The following is an 18,576-nucleotide window of genomic DNA, read 5'->3' as shown; positions in this document are numbered from 1 at the left end:
CAATTTTGCATTGGTTACTAATTTAATGCAATATACTTTATTACACATTATCAGCGAAATCTTTGTGAATCTTTACATGCTATATTTACATGAAGCATGGATTTCAAAACCTGACAATCCATGTTAGACCAAATTCATGTGTGTGTTGGTTGAACACATGCTTTAATGGAAAAGTTAAGACGAGAACAAATCTAGCCATTTCTACAAAGAAGTTAATATGCTCAAGATAACAAATTTGCTTAATTTTTAATAAAGATCTAGAAATAGCTAATTTATTTTCTTAATTTTAAAATGTAAAAGAATTAAAAAACTTTCTGTTCATTTCCAGATTTGGGTGAAAACAAAATCCCAGATTGTCACTGTAATATGAATAATTATGATGTATTTTTTAAAATGCATTGACACCAAGTAACTCTGTTAATAGAAAGTCGATAAATGGTCAGATACCAAGTTAAGCTATACAGAACTCAAGTTTGCGTGCATTCTCCTACTGAAGCCAGTAAAGTCGGTGTTTCATGGTTGCATTTACAAACATATCTGGTTTGGAGAGTTGCGAAAGTTTGACATGGATGGACTGAAGCGTTAATTTCTGCACCATGCTTTACATCTCGCTTTTAGGCTATAGAATGCTGTGCGGAACTGAGGGTTCACCACTGCGTAAATGATCGGGTTGGTGAGGGATGTCATGCAGGCAATGGAGACCACAAGAAGTTCGACTTCCTCGATGAGCTATGAAATAGAAATGTTAAGAAGGAAGTGTCATTCTATCAAAATATATATATTTAGGTAAAAGCTCATGTGTCTGAGTGCTGTGGATACATTATTTACATGTCATTAAGCTTATATTTAAATGGTAAACAAATACAGGCTTTAAACTTGCATTAATTTGTTTAGCTTTAGCTGATTGTCATATACAGATTAAACCAAAAGATTTACACTAATTTTCATACACGCATAACTCATACATATTAATCATGCTTTACTATTTGCTTTTACTCATCAGCTTGGCATGTTAGAATGTGTGTGGCATCAGACTTACATCCCAGATCTGATTTCTGTTCAGAAACATGTTCAGGAGCACTGTCCCAATCAGTGGCATCCAAAAGACTATGAAAGTAAGAATAATGTAACCAGAGCGCTTGGCCAGCTTGCTCTCTTTCTTCTTGTTGCTCCTGTCCTTGTTTGCAAAGGATGGCATCATACACACTTCGCCCATTATCTCCAGGGTTTGGCCTGCTGAAGCAGTTTGAGCATCATCTGCTTTCGGAGGAACCTGCTCCGAGTTTGGTTTCTCGTCATTTTTTGAAGGATCACCTTGGTTTCTCTCAACGTTCTTTGGATCTTTTAGTTCAGTATTGTGGTTGTGCATTTCTAAAACAATAGTCACAAATTGTTTTTTGGTTGCTGCTTGGGGAACCTGGTCAGAGTTTGGTTTCTCAGCCTCTTTAGGTGGATCACCTGGATTCTCACCCCCGTTCTCCAGATCTATCAGTTTGGTTGTGTTGTGGTGAAGTTCAGAAACAAGAATCAGACTTTGCTTGTTTGAATATTCAAGTGTCTCCTCTGTCTTGACAAGCAAGGTTTTGGTGTTGATAAAAAGAGGTTGACTTTTAGCAACAGCTGAAATAGTCTTTTGGCTCTCATGACCTCTGCTACGTGGGTTGGTACCATGTTCTGGCCTATTTGCCTCTTGCATGAAATGTGTATCATGAATTTCATTCTGTGTCACTGCTTCAGTCACAATGGTGACCTTGGTTTCCACAGCTTCTTGCCCTTTAGTCTTGCCTTCAAGAACTTTTTGGTAAGGTGGGGCAGAAGTGCCCTTGTCAAAAATCTTTTGGTTGTGTGCTTTGACCAGGATGAATATGTGCAAATAAAAACCAACGATAAGCACCAAGCACACAGACCATACAGGCAACAAGACGTAACGTCCAAATGAGCCATATGTCTTTACAGCATCCCAATGCAAAGCTCTACATTGAACATAGACCGAGGAGTCTTTGGCAAATATGACACACAAGGCTGACACCACAATGGCCATGGCCCAAGTGAGCGGGATCCACACTTTAACTCGTTTTCTTCGCTCAGCAACCTTAAATGGATTCGCAATGGCTTGGTGTCGCTCAGCGCTAATGCTTGCCAGAGTGAACAACTGGACACAACAGCTGATGGAAAATGACATCACCTGGCCATCACAGAGAAGGTCCCCAAGGTCTCTGGTGTTGTTTACATTCAAGACGACAACCAGGAGCAATGGACAGTCAGTAGCACATCGCAGCAGGTCTATAACTGCGAGATTAACCAACAGTGCATTGGTGGAGGTCTGGAGGGATTTCTGATTATACACAGCATACGTGACAAAAAGGTTGGCTGCAATTCCTACAAAAAACGTTACGAGCAACACTGTACAGTTAACAATCAAGATGGCCAAATGGACATTCTTTTGCCATTTATCCTTATCAACTGGTCCCCAAGGATTAGTGAAGTTACCAATCATTTCCAAGCTGCATTTAACATACTGACATAGCACCTATTATTGATTCTTTCTCTTTAATTTCCTAAAGCGTGCATTTCACATACAACCATGAGCCTTCACTACATGAAAATATTTTCACAAAAAATGTCTCGGGGAGAAAAGTTTTACACTGGGAGTAAATTTTGCAGAGTAAAAGTAGATTAATAGACGTGAACAGACAAATAACAATAGCAGATACTCCATTTTTGTAAATTGAGTGGTCAGATTAAAACATGTATTAACTAAATAGAGAATCAAATCCTAAAACATACATATGATTATAAATCTAATATTTGATAACAGTTAACATACCTCAGAAATTAGGCTCAATCTTCTAAATTTCTTGTTGCTTAATATCCTACTGATTTTTAAGTATCAATAACAGGTGCTATGCTTTTGATTTTTAATCCATCCCTGTTGTTTTCATAGTCACTGAGTGAAAACGAGAAAACTCAAATAATCGTTGCGTCTTCAGTTGAGTCTTCTGTATTTTGAGCAACTGCAGGTGCTTTTCGTTTTAGCCTGGAAACTCCATGACAACCACACTGCTTACGTTGCATGGCCATTTTTCAATTAACACCCTGCCAGGGCACAATCATGGGGGAATTGTTGTTTTTATAAAGTCAATTCATTAGCGCACAGACATTTAAATCCATCCTGAGGCACAGCCAATTACACACAGAGGGGGTGAACGTGATTAGATTATCAGTTTTTTCCTTTAGAATTGTCTATAAGATGCATCTAATAATTATAATAGATTCTGTTGATAAATGATAGATAAAAAGATTGAAAATTTCTTTTTTGTAACTTTTCTGTTTTTTTTTCTTTTAAAGTTTAAAGTTTAAACCATATTACACAATTTTCATGATTTTACAGTCTGACGAATTCACTATATTCTCTGCAGAGAATTATAGACACCAATCAGCTATAACAATAAAACCAACTGCCTAAAATTATGTAGGTGCAACCAAAAGGCCTGGACCGCCCTAAGACCTCTCAAGGTGTTCTGTGGTATCTGTGGACAAGATGTTATCAGCAGATCCATTAAATTCTGTAAGTTGTGAGCTTGGGCCTCCATTAATAAGCCTTGTTTGGGCATTTGGCATTTTACATTGTTGCATGGAGCATCATCCTGCTAAAGGGTGCGATTTGGGTGAAATGCAACAATAATTAGGTAGGTGGTACCTGTCAAAATAAGAGCTATGACCCAAATTTTTGCAGCTGAACATTGGCCAGAGAATCACACTGCCTCTGCTATATATGCTAATATATATATATATATATATATATATAAAATTTATTTACAGAAAACGGGAAAAAGTTAATTCCCCATAATTCCAGTGAAGGCAGATAGTCTGTTTATACTCACTTCTGGGGTATAGTTTTTAGTTTGTATAGTTTTTACAGTCTTCTCGTACAGTACTGTATAATCAAGTATACAGTAGGTTTACTGGTCGGCGCTATATTGGGTTTTGTGTCTTGTCTTGTGTCGTTTGTCTGCACTGTTTGCACTCGATGCACTTTATGTAGCTTGTGTTGTAGCTCTATGTTGTTTTGTTTGTTGTTGTTGAGTGTAGCACCAGGGTTCCGGAGGAACGTTGCCTCGTTTTTACTGTGTACTACTGTGTATAGTAGAAATTACAATAAAAGCCTCTTGACTCTTGACTCGAAAGATGTTTATTAAATCAAGACTGATTAAATCATAAACATCATTTGTTTAAGTGTAAATCATTCATAAAATATAGAAAATATCTTACCTTGTAAAATCTCCACATCTTCTCAACCATATCTTCCTTTGTCGATAAATCGGTATTGCAGGAATTATTCCTGACTTGCCGCCTTTTTCCGACTGTAAAGCGTTTGCACAACGTCTACATTTGCACCTTATGGCAGCAAATCACGTATAGTGCATGTAATTTGATCAGGTCGTTTTCAAATCCATTACATTGTTGTTATGAAAGAGTAATTTGGAACAATAGTTATTTTACAGCATTTTACATATATATCTGACTGGATAGATTTAGATATATTTTATTTGAATTGTTTGCTTAATTTTAATTAGTGGGAGGAATTATTCTTTTAATTGCACATACCTGACTATTTACATGGTGATAAAGAAAACTTGATTGAACAGACCAAGCCTCCTTCTTCCTTGCTTGATGGTCCCCTTTCTGATGCTCAGGTGCCCATTGTAGGTGATTTTGAGACTTTTTGCCAGGACATTTGTTAAAGGAGTCTCCAGTGTCAGAAATGTATAACTATGAGATTCTAAGCTGTAACTTGTACTGTTTTCCGACACAGCTAAGAATTATAAAGAATTGTGGTTTCTCTGTAACTGCAAATTATTTTTCTTTTTATATTAACAAGAAAAAATAGGTTGTTGAGGAAACAATTTGGGTTTCGTTTAAAAAAAAACAAAAAACGGTTACAACATGAATTCACATGTTATTCATTAATAAATTCCATAAATTATATAATAAATTTGTTGCCAATTTGCTGTAGTACAAGCTGGATAAACACTGCGACATGGTGAGATGAACAAAAAAAAAAATCACTTCAGAGAGGAAATTACAATCATCCTGTGATGTATGTAGTGTATGTTAGGTTTTATTCCACACCTAGTTATTCTTTTTGTCCTGAACAGAGCGTTTCAATTTAATAAATGGAAAAAATTGCAATCTTTCCATCTGTGATAACCAAGTAATAAAGCAGCAGTGTACTTAATTACCTGGTATCCAAAAATATATAAATGTATATTAAAACAGAAAGGACTCCATTGCATGTAATTAGTTTTTTTTTTTGTTTTTTTTTTTTACAAATCATAAAATACCCAAAAATTTAAATGTAAACATAAATAAAATACAATTTTGATACGGATAAGTATCTCCCGTGAAATTGTTTAATAAATAAATCACAAGTGATTTTAAATGAAGGCCATCACAATGCAAATACAATAAACCATGAACAAAATGAATAGAGCTTTCCCCATTCTATTCAATTAAAAAAAGCACATCTAATAAAACTAGTTCTATTTAAATCATTTCTGGATGAAAATTTAGTGCAAAGATTCTTTTTTTTTAAAACATTACAATAGAGTCATTAATAATTCCTTATATTGGAAGCTTATTGCATTACACCAGACAATGTATTGATCACTCGACTAAGTGACAGCTGCTTCAACCAGACACAATTTCAGAATGAGAGGTTTAAGTCATTTATAAGAATAGTAATATATAGTATATAGCAATGTCTAACCAATTAAAACGTCTGCTACTAAAGCAGCATACACCAAAAAAGCTGTTTAAAAGCATATAATGCCTCAGCAACTTTGTACAGTTTGTCTGTAAAAGCGATCTATGCATTATTTTATTCCATTAAAATGTTTTTCAAATATCAAATGCAATGGATGTAAATAAGCTCCCAATGCCAATGTAATAATCAAAACCACATTACGAGGTTTTCATAACACAGTTCAGAAAAAAATGGCAGTCAAGAGATACATCACTGAAGAGTTAAACACAGAATAAGTATGCTGCAAATATAAAAATAAGGTATTGGCATCTTAAAATACTAAAGCGCTACAGCATTTAATAGCTGGGAGACATTGACCTACTGTAGCATGTCACCTGAATTATGAATTTTAAGCCTAGTAGAGCTAAGCTCTACCATCTAAACATATACTGAGAAGAACATGCAAACCTTCTACTTCTTTTTTTCCCCTTCCACACATACAACCTTAAAACCTTCATGTGTACTTCGGGTTTCTTCACCACTACCAGTCCTTACTATAAATCACTTGTATGTGGCTGATCAATCTGCAATCAGAATACAAGCACTGCAGTGCTGATGTGGATTATGTAATAATACCACATTATTAGCCCTGCTCTAGTCAGAGTTTGTGTGATGGTTCTGGAAGGGATTTTTAACGGCTCCTGTGCTGGACTGCTCTGGGCAGAACGAGGCCTCGTGCTGAAGTGGAGCACGGCGAGGATAGAACGTGTGCTGCAGGTCGTAGTTGAGCAGGCAGCTAAGGGAAGCCATGTAAATGTCTGCAAAGCGCGAGAGGCGGCGGGAGAAATACGTCGGGTTGTGATACGTGCGGAACAGACTGCCGAACTGACTGTTGAACATGTTCTTTGCCTGAGACCTGCCACATCAAGATCACGGTTATTCACAGGTAGAGAAAAAAACTTGCATGGGCAGCATTTAAAAAATTGAAAACAGCTGGTGATTAGTGTGTAATATGATCAGTTGAATGGAATAAATGAAAACCTAACTTCTTATTGACAAACAGAAACAGGAGGCACAATAATATTAATGCATGTTTTTTACTGAGTCTTGCTGATATTACATTTGGCTAAAAATACTACAATGTAAAATAATGATTTTATTGTTCATTTGAAGGTAGGGCTAGAAGGTGGCTGATGCCATGAAACAATTTTGTTAAAGTAGAGCAATAGCTATTCATAAATGTGGTTCGATTTAGAACATAAAAATAGACGATGAGACATCCTGAACCCAATGCTACATCCTGAACCCGATGCTACAATATTTAGGTAAATATTATTATATTTAGGTCAAATTTAATGATTAAGAATGCTTGGTTACCTCACATCCTCCCTCTCCTTGATCCACTGATGAATCACTGATTGCGACGCAGCATCTCGATGCACCTATAACAAATAAATGAAGCAAAATTTCAAGGAAGTCCTGTATGTTTCTTAATATTGAATTAGGCTTTTTAAAATGGGATGTACTCCAATCGGTGCCACTCCTACAATCACCTACCCCTGTATCAATGATCCAACAATGCAATCCCTACCATTACTTCCCCCTCTTTCAATGAGCCAAAAATCATATTTTGATTTACAGAAGCTATTAATAATGATTTAATCTGGAAATATGAATTTATTTTGTTACTTAGGCTTTGCATTGTCTATTGACATACACAGAATTTACCTCATGTATCCAAAAAAATTAATAAATACAGTCAGACTTTTGCATTAGTAATCTCTCAGAATGACACAAAACATCACCAAAATGTATAAAGTGGTTTTATAAGGGTGCTGCTGAATTATTCGTCCAGTCAGAAGTCCAAAGATCCCTTAAACAATATTGAATATTCAGGACCCCCATTGCTGTGATCACTCAACAAGTTCCCACCTGCATCTGCTCCACCAAGCTGGTCAGACTCTGCAGCCATGTCATGGAATGTACGTATTCCTCAGTGTTCATGATCTTGATCTCCTCGCGTAGCTCGGGGATGATGGCTCCTGTCCTCCAGCCATGCTTCAGGGTCAGGTCCTAAAAACACATCACTCATTTGGTTTCTTCTGAAATTAGAGTTCTGGGAACTCACTCCACTGTACTGTTTATCCAAGCAGATCTCCATGTGCTGCATATGTGACTCAGTTCTCATAATGTTTCACTAAATCGGTCAGTAGCTTTTACACCGAGTAAGAATGTTAATAAATTTTTGTGTAGTTAGAACTGAACAATAAACCAACCAACGTAAGTGGGTTTATAAATAAACATTCATTTGAAAAGTGTATTTTGCTTTCATGAATTCAATAAATATCTGGTCCTTCACTACTCTTTTAAAAACATGTATAAGCAGGTTTTTACATTTTACCTTGTTTCATAAATTATTTTTCTATTTAATATTTTAACAAAAAAATTAACTTTTTAAATGTATGCTATTTTAAGTTACAAGTTAAAAATATATAACTTTCATTTTTAATCATTTTAATTATAAATCATGTATACATTTATATGTACAAATAGTTTTGTAAATTTATAAAATATAGTTTTAATATTAATATTTAAATTAAAAAAATGTGTAAATGTTTAATTGTACATATAATATGTATTATTAGAGATCAGCAAAGTATTAAAGGTTTTGCTATTAGAGGCAAAAATGAACTACAAATACTCCTAAATAAAACTAACATATTAAAAAAAAAAAAAAAAAAATTTACATAATTTTTTTTTAGAAGTTATTTTTGTGTTTAACCAAAAAAAAAAACTGCCATTTTGCTTTTTGTAAGTTTTGGCAATGGATTTTTGCTTGAATTTTTCTTTCCATGAAGTGCTTTAAAAAGAAAAATTAATTAATTAAATAAATTTAAGCTCGGTAGTTTTTGCTGAATAAAATATTAGATATTGGCTGGTACAGGTTTCAATGTCAGTATAGGTATTGAAGAAAGTATAGTGATACCTTTACTTATTATATTTTATATTAAACTGGTGGCATAACATTATAATGATATGTGAACTGATATGTAATGTGAAAATGATAATGATTTACGGTGACATATTGTAAACCATCCTTACCCTTTAATACCAAGTCAATTTTTAGTAAACATGATTTCTTTTTCTTCGATCCAACATGATATAAATGCAGCTTATTTCGTGCTTCAGTGAACTTGCCATTAATCCTTTTCCAACAGTCATGCCTTGTTCTATAATGTGTACAAGCATAATTTATTGGTGTGTATGCATGAGTTGCTTACAGCAAGGTCACTGTAGATGTGGTCTCCAAAATATAAAACCTTTGAGCCCCTCCAGCCAGTGAGTCTCAAGAATTCATACAGGTTTCCCTGGAAACAAAAAAATGCACACGGTAACTGGCACAAGCTTACAAAAACTAAACAAACAAAATAACTAATAATCATAGCACACACAGATAAGAGTCTTGGCAAGGATCTAATGCCATCTAAATGTAAAGGACAGAAGTGGCACTGGGAGAATATACATGAGCCATCTGCCATTTTTAGGTTCAGCCTAAAGGGCATACAGCACCTGTTTATAAATCTGCCCCTTCTCCAAGTGGTGAATTCTGTCCCATAGCAACACTCCTTTATCAGTAACTCGTCTGAATGGCCTTTAAAGACACACAAACACGCACACAAGACTAATTTACTACTGCCAATTTCAGTTATAATTACTCACTGCATTTCCTAGAACTCACTTTCTACGGTCATTGAAGAAACCTGGCTTGTCGGCCTGCACTATGATGACATCGAACAGCTCCCTCCAGTCTTTTCCAACAATAAAGTTCATTCCTCGATCTCTAAGCACACACGTAAGCACAAAAACAATGCATTTTTTTTAAAACCTGGCCTCAGCGAGCACTAATAAAGTAAGTACTTACTAATAAAGTAAGCAAATATGTAGTCTGTTCAAAAACCCGTTTCTTTAGGCGTATACAAAGAAATGATTTGAACTAAAGTGCAAAGGTCATGTGCTTACACAAAATCCAGGGGGCTGTTGGTGATTAGAAACATTTTCTTTCCATTAGCTGAAAGCTTTTTTAAAACGGCATGGGTCTGTTCACCATAACAGATATACTTCTCTGCAAAAGAACATGTATGTATGTATGTGAATAATATACTGACATTATATTATATGTAAACTATATTTAGTTTATATGTTCATCATTTATTTTCTTGTGAAAAAAAAAAAAAAAAGCTTACCAATATCTGCTTCCACGGCTCGATACATGATTCCCTTTACGTGGACATCCCTTATGGCCTCCTGGAAACATGGAAGATAAACCAGGCACAAAATATTAAAACTGAGAACAAAGACCCAGTGTTCAGCCTCAAAGGAAGCCAAGTGGACACAGCAGCCATCCAGTTACCCTCCTGTGAGCACTCTCATTCATTTACTTTTGAAAAAGTGACACTTCCAAGCACTTCTCCTGAAATATCAGTAAACATTGATGCTACAGGATGCTCAACAAAATTCAGTTTTCTAAGGAGCACAGAGAGCTGAGCCCCCCCCCCCCCCCACAAAAAAAAAAAAATCTCCTGCTATAATGTAATTTATGCTAATGAGAGAAATCGCAAATGCAGATTCAATACTCAGACAGGGAGCGCACGCATTGAACAACTTTCATTTCAACAGCGTTTCGCCGTTAGGAAAATATACTGTAAAGAAAATGGTGTAATACAGTCGGGGTGGTCCTCTAAACGATTTCTTCCTCTTAGACCACAGCAATCTTTGTCACTTCTGCAGATTTTTTTTATTTGTTAATGATTAACAAGTTTATTATAAATTTTTATAAACCTATTATCTGGATTTCAGCTCGCATTACTGTCCAAGATACTGTTATTGAAATCTTCTGACCAATCAGATTCAAGAGTTTAGCAGCACTGCGGTGTATATAACAATATTTTAATGACATCATTATCAGCATGGAGATACCCCAGGAACACCACAGACAACTTGAATAATTTGCTTACTTGCAAGAATGACCAGCGGTAGAAAACACTAAATGTGGACCCTCTTATTTCTAGAGCTAAAGAACCCGTCACAATTATCACAACCTCAATGGAGCATGACAGACAGGAAGAAATGCCACAGCAAAATTTAAGGTTGCACATAAGCTTTATCTGTATTGTCACTAGTAATGTTTGGTGTCCATTGTTCTTACCTTGACATCTTTGTAAAGATGCACGGGCTCATAATCAATATTGTGCTTCATGAAGTAATCATTTACACACGACAACAGGGTCATCTCCGGCAACGAGAAGATGTCCATGAACTGTTTCATTGTGTGTCCTTGGGAACTCTGAAAACAATATTACATGATATGAAGAAACTTGAAAACCAGACAAGTACTTTGTTCGACATGGAATTCAATGGTGATGTCTTTGAGAATCGTGAGTATACGATCGGTTTACATCAGGGGCTTATAGAACCCGATTGCTAATTTTGTTAGTCAGCAAACATTAGAGGAGAACACCAATTGTTTCATATAAAAACAATAGGGTGAAGTGCCAATATCTCACATTACAACTACAGTTACATTCTAGAATAGTTCAGACAAGCAACCATAAAGCTTAAGAACCAATTAAAAGGATTAAAGTTGTGAATTTTATTCTCAATGCAGCAGTGGTAGGGTCAATTTATAGTTATATAGCATATATAATGATATGTACTATATGGTGAAACTAGAAAAATAGCACATTCAAATGTGTATGATAGTCTGAGAAATTGCATTGGATTTCTTGGTGACTTTTGAAAACCAGCAAAATACCTTCCTTTAACAAACTCAGATATAATTACATCAAAGTTCATCAATCAATCAATCAATTTTTATTTTATTTTACCTTGCATGAAGAAAAAAGTTTTTTTTCCAAAGAAATCTAATCCTGCTAGGTGTGGTTTCCTTTACCAGTTGTGGACAGTATCTAAGTATTTTAATATTACTCTGCATTAATATACTTAATATCTATACTATCAAAATACCTCATGATGGAAAACTTTTACTTCGTTACATCTCTGAAAAACATTCAATTCTTGGCTACTTTAAAGTGAGGGTATAAACCGTGCTACATAAAAAGCTGTGGCAAGAGCACAATCGTAACCCCACTGTTCTGATGAGTGTTTGTAGAGTAAGCATTCTCATACCGCGTGTCTGAGACTATTGAAAAATCTCTTTATATAAAAGGTCTGATTAACAGAAGAATGGAACACTGAGCACCATGAAAGATCAGAATATAATTGTCATACTTTTCTGACATTTTATACTCGCAGCCAATCGAAATTAAATTTTTTCTGTGTATTTACTCAAGTATAAATGCCAATGCTAAATTTAAGGAAATCATTTTGACATTTACTCGAGTACAGGAATTGTGTACTTCATCTACCTCTGTTCTTTATTAGTAAGGAAATTCATGCATTGATTATCAAAGCAACACAATACAAATACAAACTCGGTTTGTATTCAGAAATCAGCTGCCAAACTCTCAGTGAATGAACGCAATTGAATGTAATCTTTGAATGCAGTGTTAATGCATGATGAGCACGATTTGATCACTGGTGTTTTTTAGTAATGAGAATCACATTTAGGTTAGCTGTGCATGCTGGATTGACCGTCTGGGTGTTGATTGTGATTGAGATGTTCAGTATAGGAAACTACTTTGCTTTTATGTTTATTGGTTCTTTATAGTTTTATTTTTATTTTTAGATTATGGGTTGCGATGTAAGTTATGACAGAACGACCTCTGAATGAAGAGGAAATGGTATATCATAAGCTAAGGTGAAAGAAGTCATGTGATCTAAACACAAAGCTCCCTAATTTATTATACAGAGGGCACAAGAGTGGACTAAGAAGTAACCCCTGAGGAACTCCTGTAGTAGGCTGCAAGATAATAAGACTAAAGATCTCCAGGCTATAAAGTAATATTACCTGGGTGATCTGTTGTAATTGTCAATAACATGGCTACCCCCCTTCGAGCAAGAATATTATGTTATCATTAAAAAGAAATGGTATTTTCTTCCAACAGCTGTGAATATTTTTACTCCAGTACTGTAAATACATTGAGCCACCCGAGTTGTTGTTATAGAGGCCAAATCATGCAGCTCCCAAATCTCAGACATATTCAGGTCTGGGTTTCAGACCAAGCAACCAAGGATACAGAACTTTTGTGGCAACAAAATAGATGACATTGTTACTGTCTGTTAAAAAAAGACTCTATACATAATCACCAACCTTGCCATAAAAGTCGCTCATGATTTCTAGTGGAACATGTGAGCCCTCGTACATTGCAATGACTTCTTTGTCTGGCACTGGATGAAGGCCCCTACAGGAGAACACACACACACACACACACACAAAATGAATACAAAAAAGTAGGACACATCAAGATGTCATTCTTCCAAAAAATGCACATTACATTTATAAACTAAATTATTTAGGTGACGGTATGTTACCTGTACACTGTTCCTAGTTGGATGTAATGAAAAGCATCTATCTTCATCAGTAACGCCTGAAAACAAGATCATGATCAGACTCTGACTCACACCAACAGCACACTCAGAAAACAGCTACATACCTTCTGAACATCATAATGCAGTCCCCGGACCACAAAATTAGGAATGTAGTTATAGGTCTTTAATCCTTCTGGGTACTAGAGCAAACAGAGAAATAAAAATGGGGTCAAATATTACTGTGGACCCCATCAATTATAAATCCTGAACCGAACAGTTCCAGCTGTAGTCCACTAACCATTCCATAACCAATACATTTTCACTTTAAACTACATTTTGAAATGATACCAAATAGTTTCCAGACTTGTTTCTATATTCTACAAAAATGCATCTATATTCATATTAGCCATATATTGTATTATATCTGTACAGACCCTGTGCTGTTGAATAAGAATATCTCGAGCCACATTGAAGATCAGAGTATGGAGATGGCTGGAGTAAAAGGCCAGCGTGTAGTCGTAGTCGAAGCCGTATATCTCCGTGTCCTGCAAGCTCATCTCGTTGTTTGCAAATATAGTGTCAGGATTCACAAAGTTTTTTGAGATGGCTGGAATTGAAGCTGAGGCACAAAACAACAGCATGACACAAAGATTTTCAGTTTTTGGATGTGCAACTGCTAACACCCTATAGATTAATGACAAAAACAAAAACCCTGAATTATATCGTCAGAGAGTAAATCATTCTTGGGAAAACATCTGATAAAGAGTTCTGATTATCGCAAAATAGATTCACAAGTAGAGACCTTGATCACAGAGTAAACAGATTAGACAGGAAAAATCTAGTTTCTGTTGACATTTATATTTGCCTATAAAACTCTAACAATGCTGATGGATTGTGTGCATCATAACATTAAACAGAAATGATGATAATGATGTAAAGAATTTTTAATAATTGTAGCTCATCCTCACATTTAAGAACAACTCAATTCTGCAGTTTATATAAGAAGGTGTAGAGAAACAGCAAACCAGATATTCAGTGCCCCTTAAGTAATGTAGTCAGATAATACTCATTTAATACTCAAAAAAGCAATATTTCAATAAAGATAATTTGGATTTAGAAACAAACATTTGTTTGTTTTTCAAATTGTGCTTTTCGTTGTCACTGGCTTAGTAACAGGTTCACCTTTTGCTTCTCTATTCTCAGAAAATGCATGTGATGTATCTTATTATATTATATTATATATATATATATATATATATATATACCTTAAGATATATATATATATATATATATATATCTTAAGGTATACCATCGATCCCAATGGTTCAATTATGCAGCTTAAATTATTTTCATATAAACATTTTTAACATTTCCAAAAAAAATATCCATACAGAAACCTGTAGCCTCCTTTCACACTAGTGTGAAACGACGTAGCTATTTAACTGTTGGCAAAAATAAAAACGGGCATTGTTAAAAGACAGTGGACGACGTTTCATACTTAAGTACAGGTGTGTGAAAGTCAGTGATCAAACGTACACCTGGTTCATCATTAAATTAGTTTTAAGATGCAGCCAGCGTTTCTGACAGATATTTGCTACAGCTAGAAAGTATTAACTCAAATAAGATCTAAATTCGAATTTTATAAATGATTCCTCTAAAGCCACATGTCCAAAATATACTGTAGGTTTTGATGCATTTCCTGAATTGATTGACATGCAATCAGTAAACCCACTGTGCCTAATTATTATTCCAATTTCACTATTCAATCAGAAAACTTTGCTTTAGAGTCATTATTAAATCATGATCAATACCATACTACTATCTCCAAACCTAGCATTCTTGTTTTTCTTAGAAAGCTGAAGGAGTAAATAAAATCGAAATATCGTGATATAAATATCGTATCGGACAAGCAAGTATCATATCGCTCATTCCTATAAGAAAGCCTGTCATTTATTTATTCATTATTTATTAACTGATCTGTTACAATATTATGTGGTCTAACCGTCAGTTCTCCGTTTGGTTTCATTGTAAACAGACCACAGCCAGTCGGTCGTGTCTCCGGCTGGGTCGCTGGTGCACAAGCCGGCCGCTGACAGCATGTGTCCCGGCACTGGGTGGCATCCGATCCTGCTGGAGCTAAGCCCCGGAGCTCCACACGCCGAGTATAAAGTCTCCCCGTGTCTAAAGAGCTTCCTGACATTGTCCCGGGTCCTGACCAGGCGATACAGGGGCAACCACATGGCCGGCATGCTTCTCTTCTGAGCCGCCGGTTTGTGCAGTACAGCTCCGGAGAGTAAACACGAGAGTGAAAACTGGATCCCACTGAGGTTGCCAGGTTTTATTTATTTACAACACAAGTCCTTCCTTCTGATAAACCTCTCCCTCACACACACACATACGAAATTTCCGGTTTTAGTCCAATCTTAACTTCACTATAAAAGACATTCAGCATCCGTGTGTTTGCATAATTTCCAGATCATGTCTTTCACAGTGTAACAATCAGGGGCTATTCGAGGATTTTTTAAAAAATAGGGTGGCCCAGGGGGGACCAAAACCCAGTCATGGGGGGGCATGGGAGAAAGTCATGTGCCCCAACACATGTGGGAAGACACAAAATGGCACTGCACAAGTACCTGGACAACACATCTCTTTTTATTAATAAAAAACATTGAACAGACAATAATTGCTCTCAACTGCACTGTGCTGCATCAACCAGTCTTTCACATGGGTTGTTCTTGAAGAAAACTTGAATGTATTGCTGCTGTGCCTGACTTTGTCCCTTTTCCATTTTGTTCCACAAAATTCTGTCTAAAAATAAACAAACATCTAACTTAATCATCGATATAATACGAATAGAATATTAAATAGCCCTATTTTTTTTATAATTAAAGACAAAATCATTTAAATCTGAAACCGTTTTTATTTATATATATATATATATATATATATATATATATATTTATATTTTTAAATAAAAATGGTTAAACAGAAATCTTCTTCTTTTTCTAGACCTCTGCCTTGTTTGTTGTGTGCTTCGTAAACTAGTCTACGTCAGTGGTGTGTGAGAGCCAGGAAATGATACACCAGTCGTAGATTGAAAGCAGCATGCAATGAAAACATATTGACATTTTATCAAATAGATTCAAACTATTAGAAAGTACAGATATTTGATATAATAAATTTAATACCTTTTTAATTATTTTTGGGGGGCCAGTACCCCCCTTCAGACAGGCCCCTGGTAATTACACAATGATATAAGGAAAATGGCTATAAAGGTTTAAGCTGCCAGGAAAGGTGTCAAAACATCTCATATAAGCACTCTTTACAACCATGGTGAGCAGAAAAGCATCTGAAACCACTCAGCATATAAAACTAGCATCAACTACTTCAGAACACCACATCAGGGTCCTCCTGTCAGCCAATAACACGAAGCACAAGCGCTCATGAGCACAAACTCAAACCCAGACCCAACAGACTGGCTGCTGCAAGATGATAAGCTGATTGGATAGAGTTGGGTGTTCCATTTATAATGAACCGTGTGGAGATATTTATACACAATAAAACATCCAAGCCAACAAATGAAATCTACAGTCATGATGATGGGGTAGGAGCCCTTATCACAAAGCAGTCGTGAAAACAATATACAGTATTACAAAAATTTGGTGAATAAGTCAAAAACTCTATATTTGGCAGCTATATTAAAGAGGAATTTCTCATGTAGATTTTGTTTATACATAAACAAAAAGGTTATTTAAAAAAAATGTATTTTATAAAACAAATTCTGACAGTATGAACTTTCACAATTTCCATGGTACAACACTTTTTGCATTTTTATATTTGGCTTTACACGTATATACACAATTATATATGAGAATTGACATCATTGTTTTTCAGAGGTTGTCTTTAGAGGAGCCCTCAATCCCAGTAGCTCTGTCTGCAGTTCTCCAGGTTTTGGAGGAACCTCTGGAATACTCTGTAAAGAAGAAAGAAAGAAAAAAAAGTTTTTTTTTTTTTTTTTCTTGTCATATATACATCACAGCAAAGTAAATTTCTTTCTTTGCATATCCTAGTGATGTTAGGGCACAAGGTCAGCAATAATTCAGCATCCCCTAGGAGGACAGAGACGACAAGGGCCTTGAGCCCAAGAGTGGCAGCTTGGCGATCCTGGGGCTTGAACCCCCAACCTTCTGACCAGAACTTAAATCACTGAGCTACCAAGAACTGCTCTTAGATCAAATGTGGTCTTACATGTGCAAAAATAAATAAATAAAGGTTATGTCTTTAAAACTTACCAAATCAGGGCGGTAATACTGATGGACGACCTCTGCGCCAGCAAACATGGACAACACACTGGCTACAAACATTTTCATGTACCTTGGCCAAGACACACCTGCTGGCATCTTTACAACAGCTGAAGTTATTGTACCTTGAATGTTCAAAGAGAGAATAATTGCTGTCTGGAGGATTATTTGTTTTACAACCTTGACATTTTCAAAATCACCACTTACATGTGCTGTACATATACAATAATATACATATACATATACAATAATCCATGCTGTACATTTCTCATACAACTAAATATTATAATGTCAGCCACTATAAATGATCCTTTACACACACAAAAAACCAACATCAGGAAATCTTTACCTTGTAGTGTTAAACTTTATTAATGAATCATATCAAGTGCCTCGGTTAACTAATGAGTCGACTTTTTCGGTTCACTGATCCAAACCACGTTTTCAAGAAAATAACATTACTTTTTCAATACATTTTAGAAAATCTATATTAAATGAAAGCACATTTTTTATTCATGTTTTTTTCTTGTATTCATGTTTCCAATTGTTAAAAGTTTTAAATAAATTGAGCCGGCTGTTAAGATTCACTTGCAAAAAGAGTCGACTCAGTACAAGATGTATGTAACGTGACATTCAACGGGTAACAGTTATGATTAATTATGAGTATTAACAGGCCGTGTTTATATCCAGCGTTTTTAATTGTATATAAAACATTATATTTACATATCAAGATAAAAAGAATACACAAACCTTTGACAAGTGAATTATATTAAACACGAAAAGTGGACGTCTTCTTTCTCCTTTATCTGTTTTGAGGTTGTAGCGCAATATTTGTGGTGCTTTACTGCCGCCTACCGGTCTGAAGGTGAAAGCTAAGGTTTTAACATCTGTCAAATATTTGATGTATTTAAATCATATTTATCAAATATCATAAAAACAATAAAACTAAATTTTACTGATCATTAACTCCTACGTGATTTGTGTTTCATCCAATCCGACATTTCGCAATTTAACCAGCACCAAATTTGTTCACGGAACGCACAG

At 35.4% G+C, this 18,576-nt stretch overlaps 3 protein-coding genes across 3 annotated transcripts; all 3 read right to left on the bottom strand.

Moving 5' to 3' along the window:
- Nucleotides 1–3: 3 nt before the first annotated feature.
- LOC310736964 (uncharacterized protein) lies at nucleotides 4–3,129 on the bottom strand. The gene is made up of 2 exons (XM_083561064.1): nucleotides 1,040–3,129; nucleotides 4–729 (listed from the first exon to the last, which is right to left on the bottom strand). The coding sequence occupies exons 1-2, from the start codon at nucleotides 2,495–2,497 to the stop codon at nucleotides 583–585; spliced, it is 1,605 nt and encodes a 534-aa protein (XP_083417190.1). The 5' UTR covers nucleotides 2,498–3,129; the 3' UTR covers nucleotides 4–582.
- Nucleotides 3,130–5,396: 2,267 nt separating this feature from the next.
- Nucleotides 5,397–15,736, bottom strand: nt5dc3 (5'-nucleotidase domain containing 3). The gene is made up of 14 exons (XM_083561055.1): nucleotides 15,237–15,736; nucleotides 13,669–13,853; nucleotides 13,360–13,434; nucleotides 13,238–13,293; nucleotides 13,017–13,107; nucleotides 10,953–11,090; nucleotides 9,991–10,051; nucleotides 9,767–9,869; nucleotides 9,486–9,587; nucleotides 9,317–9,398; nucleotides 9,028–9,114; nucleotides 7,679–7,819; nucleotides 7,124–7,188; nucleotides 5,397–6,662 (listed from the first exon to the last, which is right to left on the bottom strand). Exons 1-14 carry the CDS (start codon nucleotides 15,481–15,483, stop codon nucleotides 6,401–6,403), a joined length of 1,695 nt encoding a protein of 564 aa, XP_083417181.1. The 5' UTR covers nucleotides 15,484–15,736; the 3' UTR covers nucleotides 5,397–6,400.
- A 1,261-nt stretch (nucleotides 15,737–16,997) lies between these two features.
- Nucleotides 16,998–18,571, bottom strand: uqcc6 (ubiquinol-cytochrome c reductase complex assembly factor 6). The gene is made up of 4 exons (XM_083561164.1): nucleotides 18,506–18,571; nucleotides 18,283–18,383; nucleotides 17,527–17,660; nucleotides 16,998–17,207 (listed from the first exon to the last, which is right to left on the bottom strand). Exons 3-4 carry the CDS (start codon nucleotides 17,632–17,634, stop codon nucleotides 17,115–17,117), a joined length of 201 nt encoding a protein of 66 aa, XP_083417290.1. The 5' UTR covers nucleotides 17,635–17,660; nucleotides 18,283–18,383; nucleotides 18,506–18,571; the 3' UTR covers nucleotides 16,998–17,114.
- Between the last annotated feature and the right edge of the window lie 5 nt (nucleotides 18,572–18,576).

This window comes from Silurus aristotelis (genome assembly GCF_946808225.1).
Source record: "Silurus aristotelis genome assembly, chromosome: 14".
Classification (NCBI taxonomy): domain Eukaryota; kingdom Metazoa; phylum Chordata; class Actinopteri; order Siluriformes; family Siluridae; genus Silurus; species Silurus aristotelis.
Note: the sequence above shows the minus strand (reverse complement) of the source record. Positions and strands in the feature narration are given on the sequence as shown.

Coding starts and splice junctions, on each gene's coding strand:
- LOC310736964 (XM_083561064.1), bottom strand. CDS start 2,497: ATGATTGGTAACTTCACTAATCCTTGGGGACCAGTTGATAAGGATAAA. Junction 730..1,039: donor ACAGAAATCAGATCTGGGAT/GTAAGTCTGATG, acceptor TCTATTTCATAG/CTCATCGAGGAAGTCGAACT.
- nt5dc3 (XM_083561055.1), bottom strand. CDS start 15,483: ATGCCGGCCATGTGGTTGCCCCTGTATCGCCTGGTCAGGACCCGGGAC. Junction 13,108..13,237: donor CAACTAGGAACAGTGTACAG/GTAACATACCGT, acceptor GTTCTCCTGTAG/GGGCCTTCATCCAGTGCCAG. Junction 10,052..10,952: donor ATCTTTACAAAGATGTCAAG/GTAAGAACAATG, acceptor CCATGTTTCCAG/GAGGCCATAAGGGATGTCCA.
- uqcc6 (XM_083561164.1), bottom strand. CDS start 17,634: ATGCCAGCAGGTGTGTCTTGGCCAAGGTACATGAAAATGTTTGTAGCC. Junction 17,208..17,526: donor AGTATTACCGCCCTGATTTG/GTAAGTTTTAAA, acceptor TCTTCTTTACAG/AGTATTCCAGAGGTTCCTCC.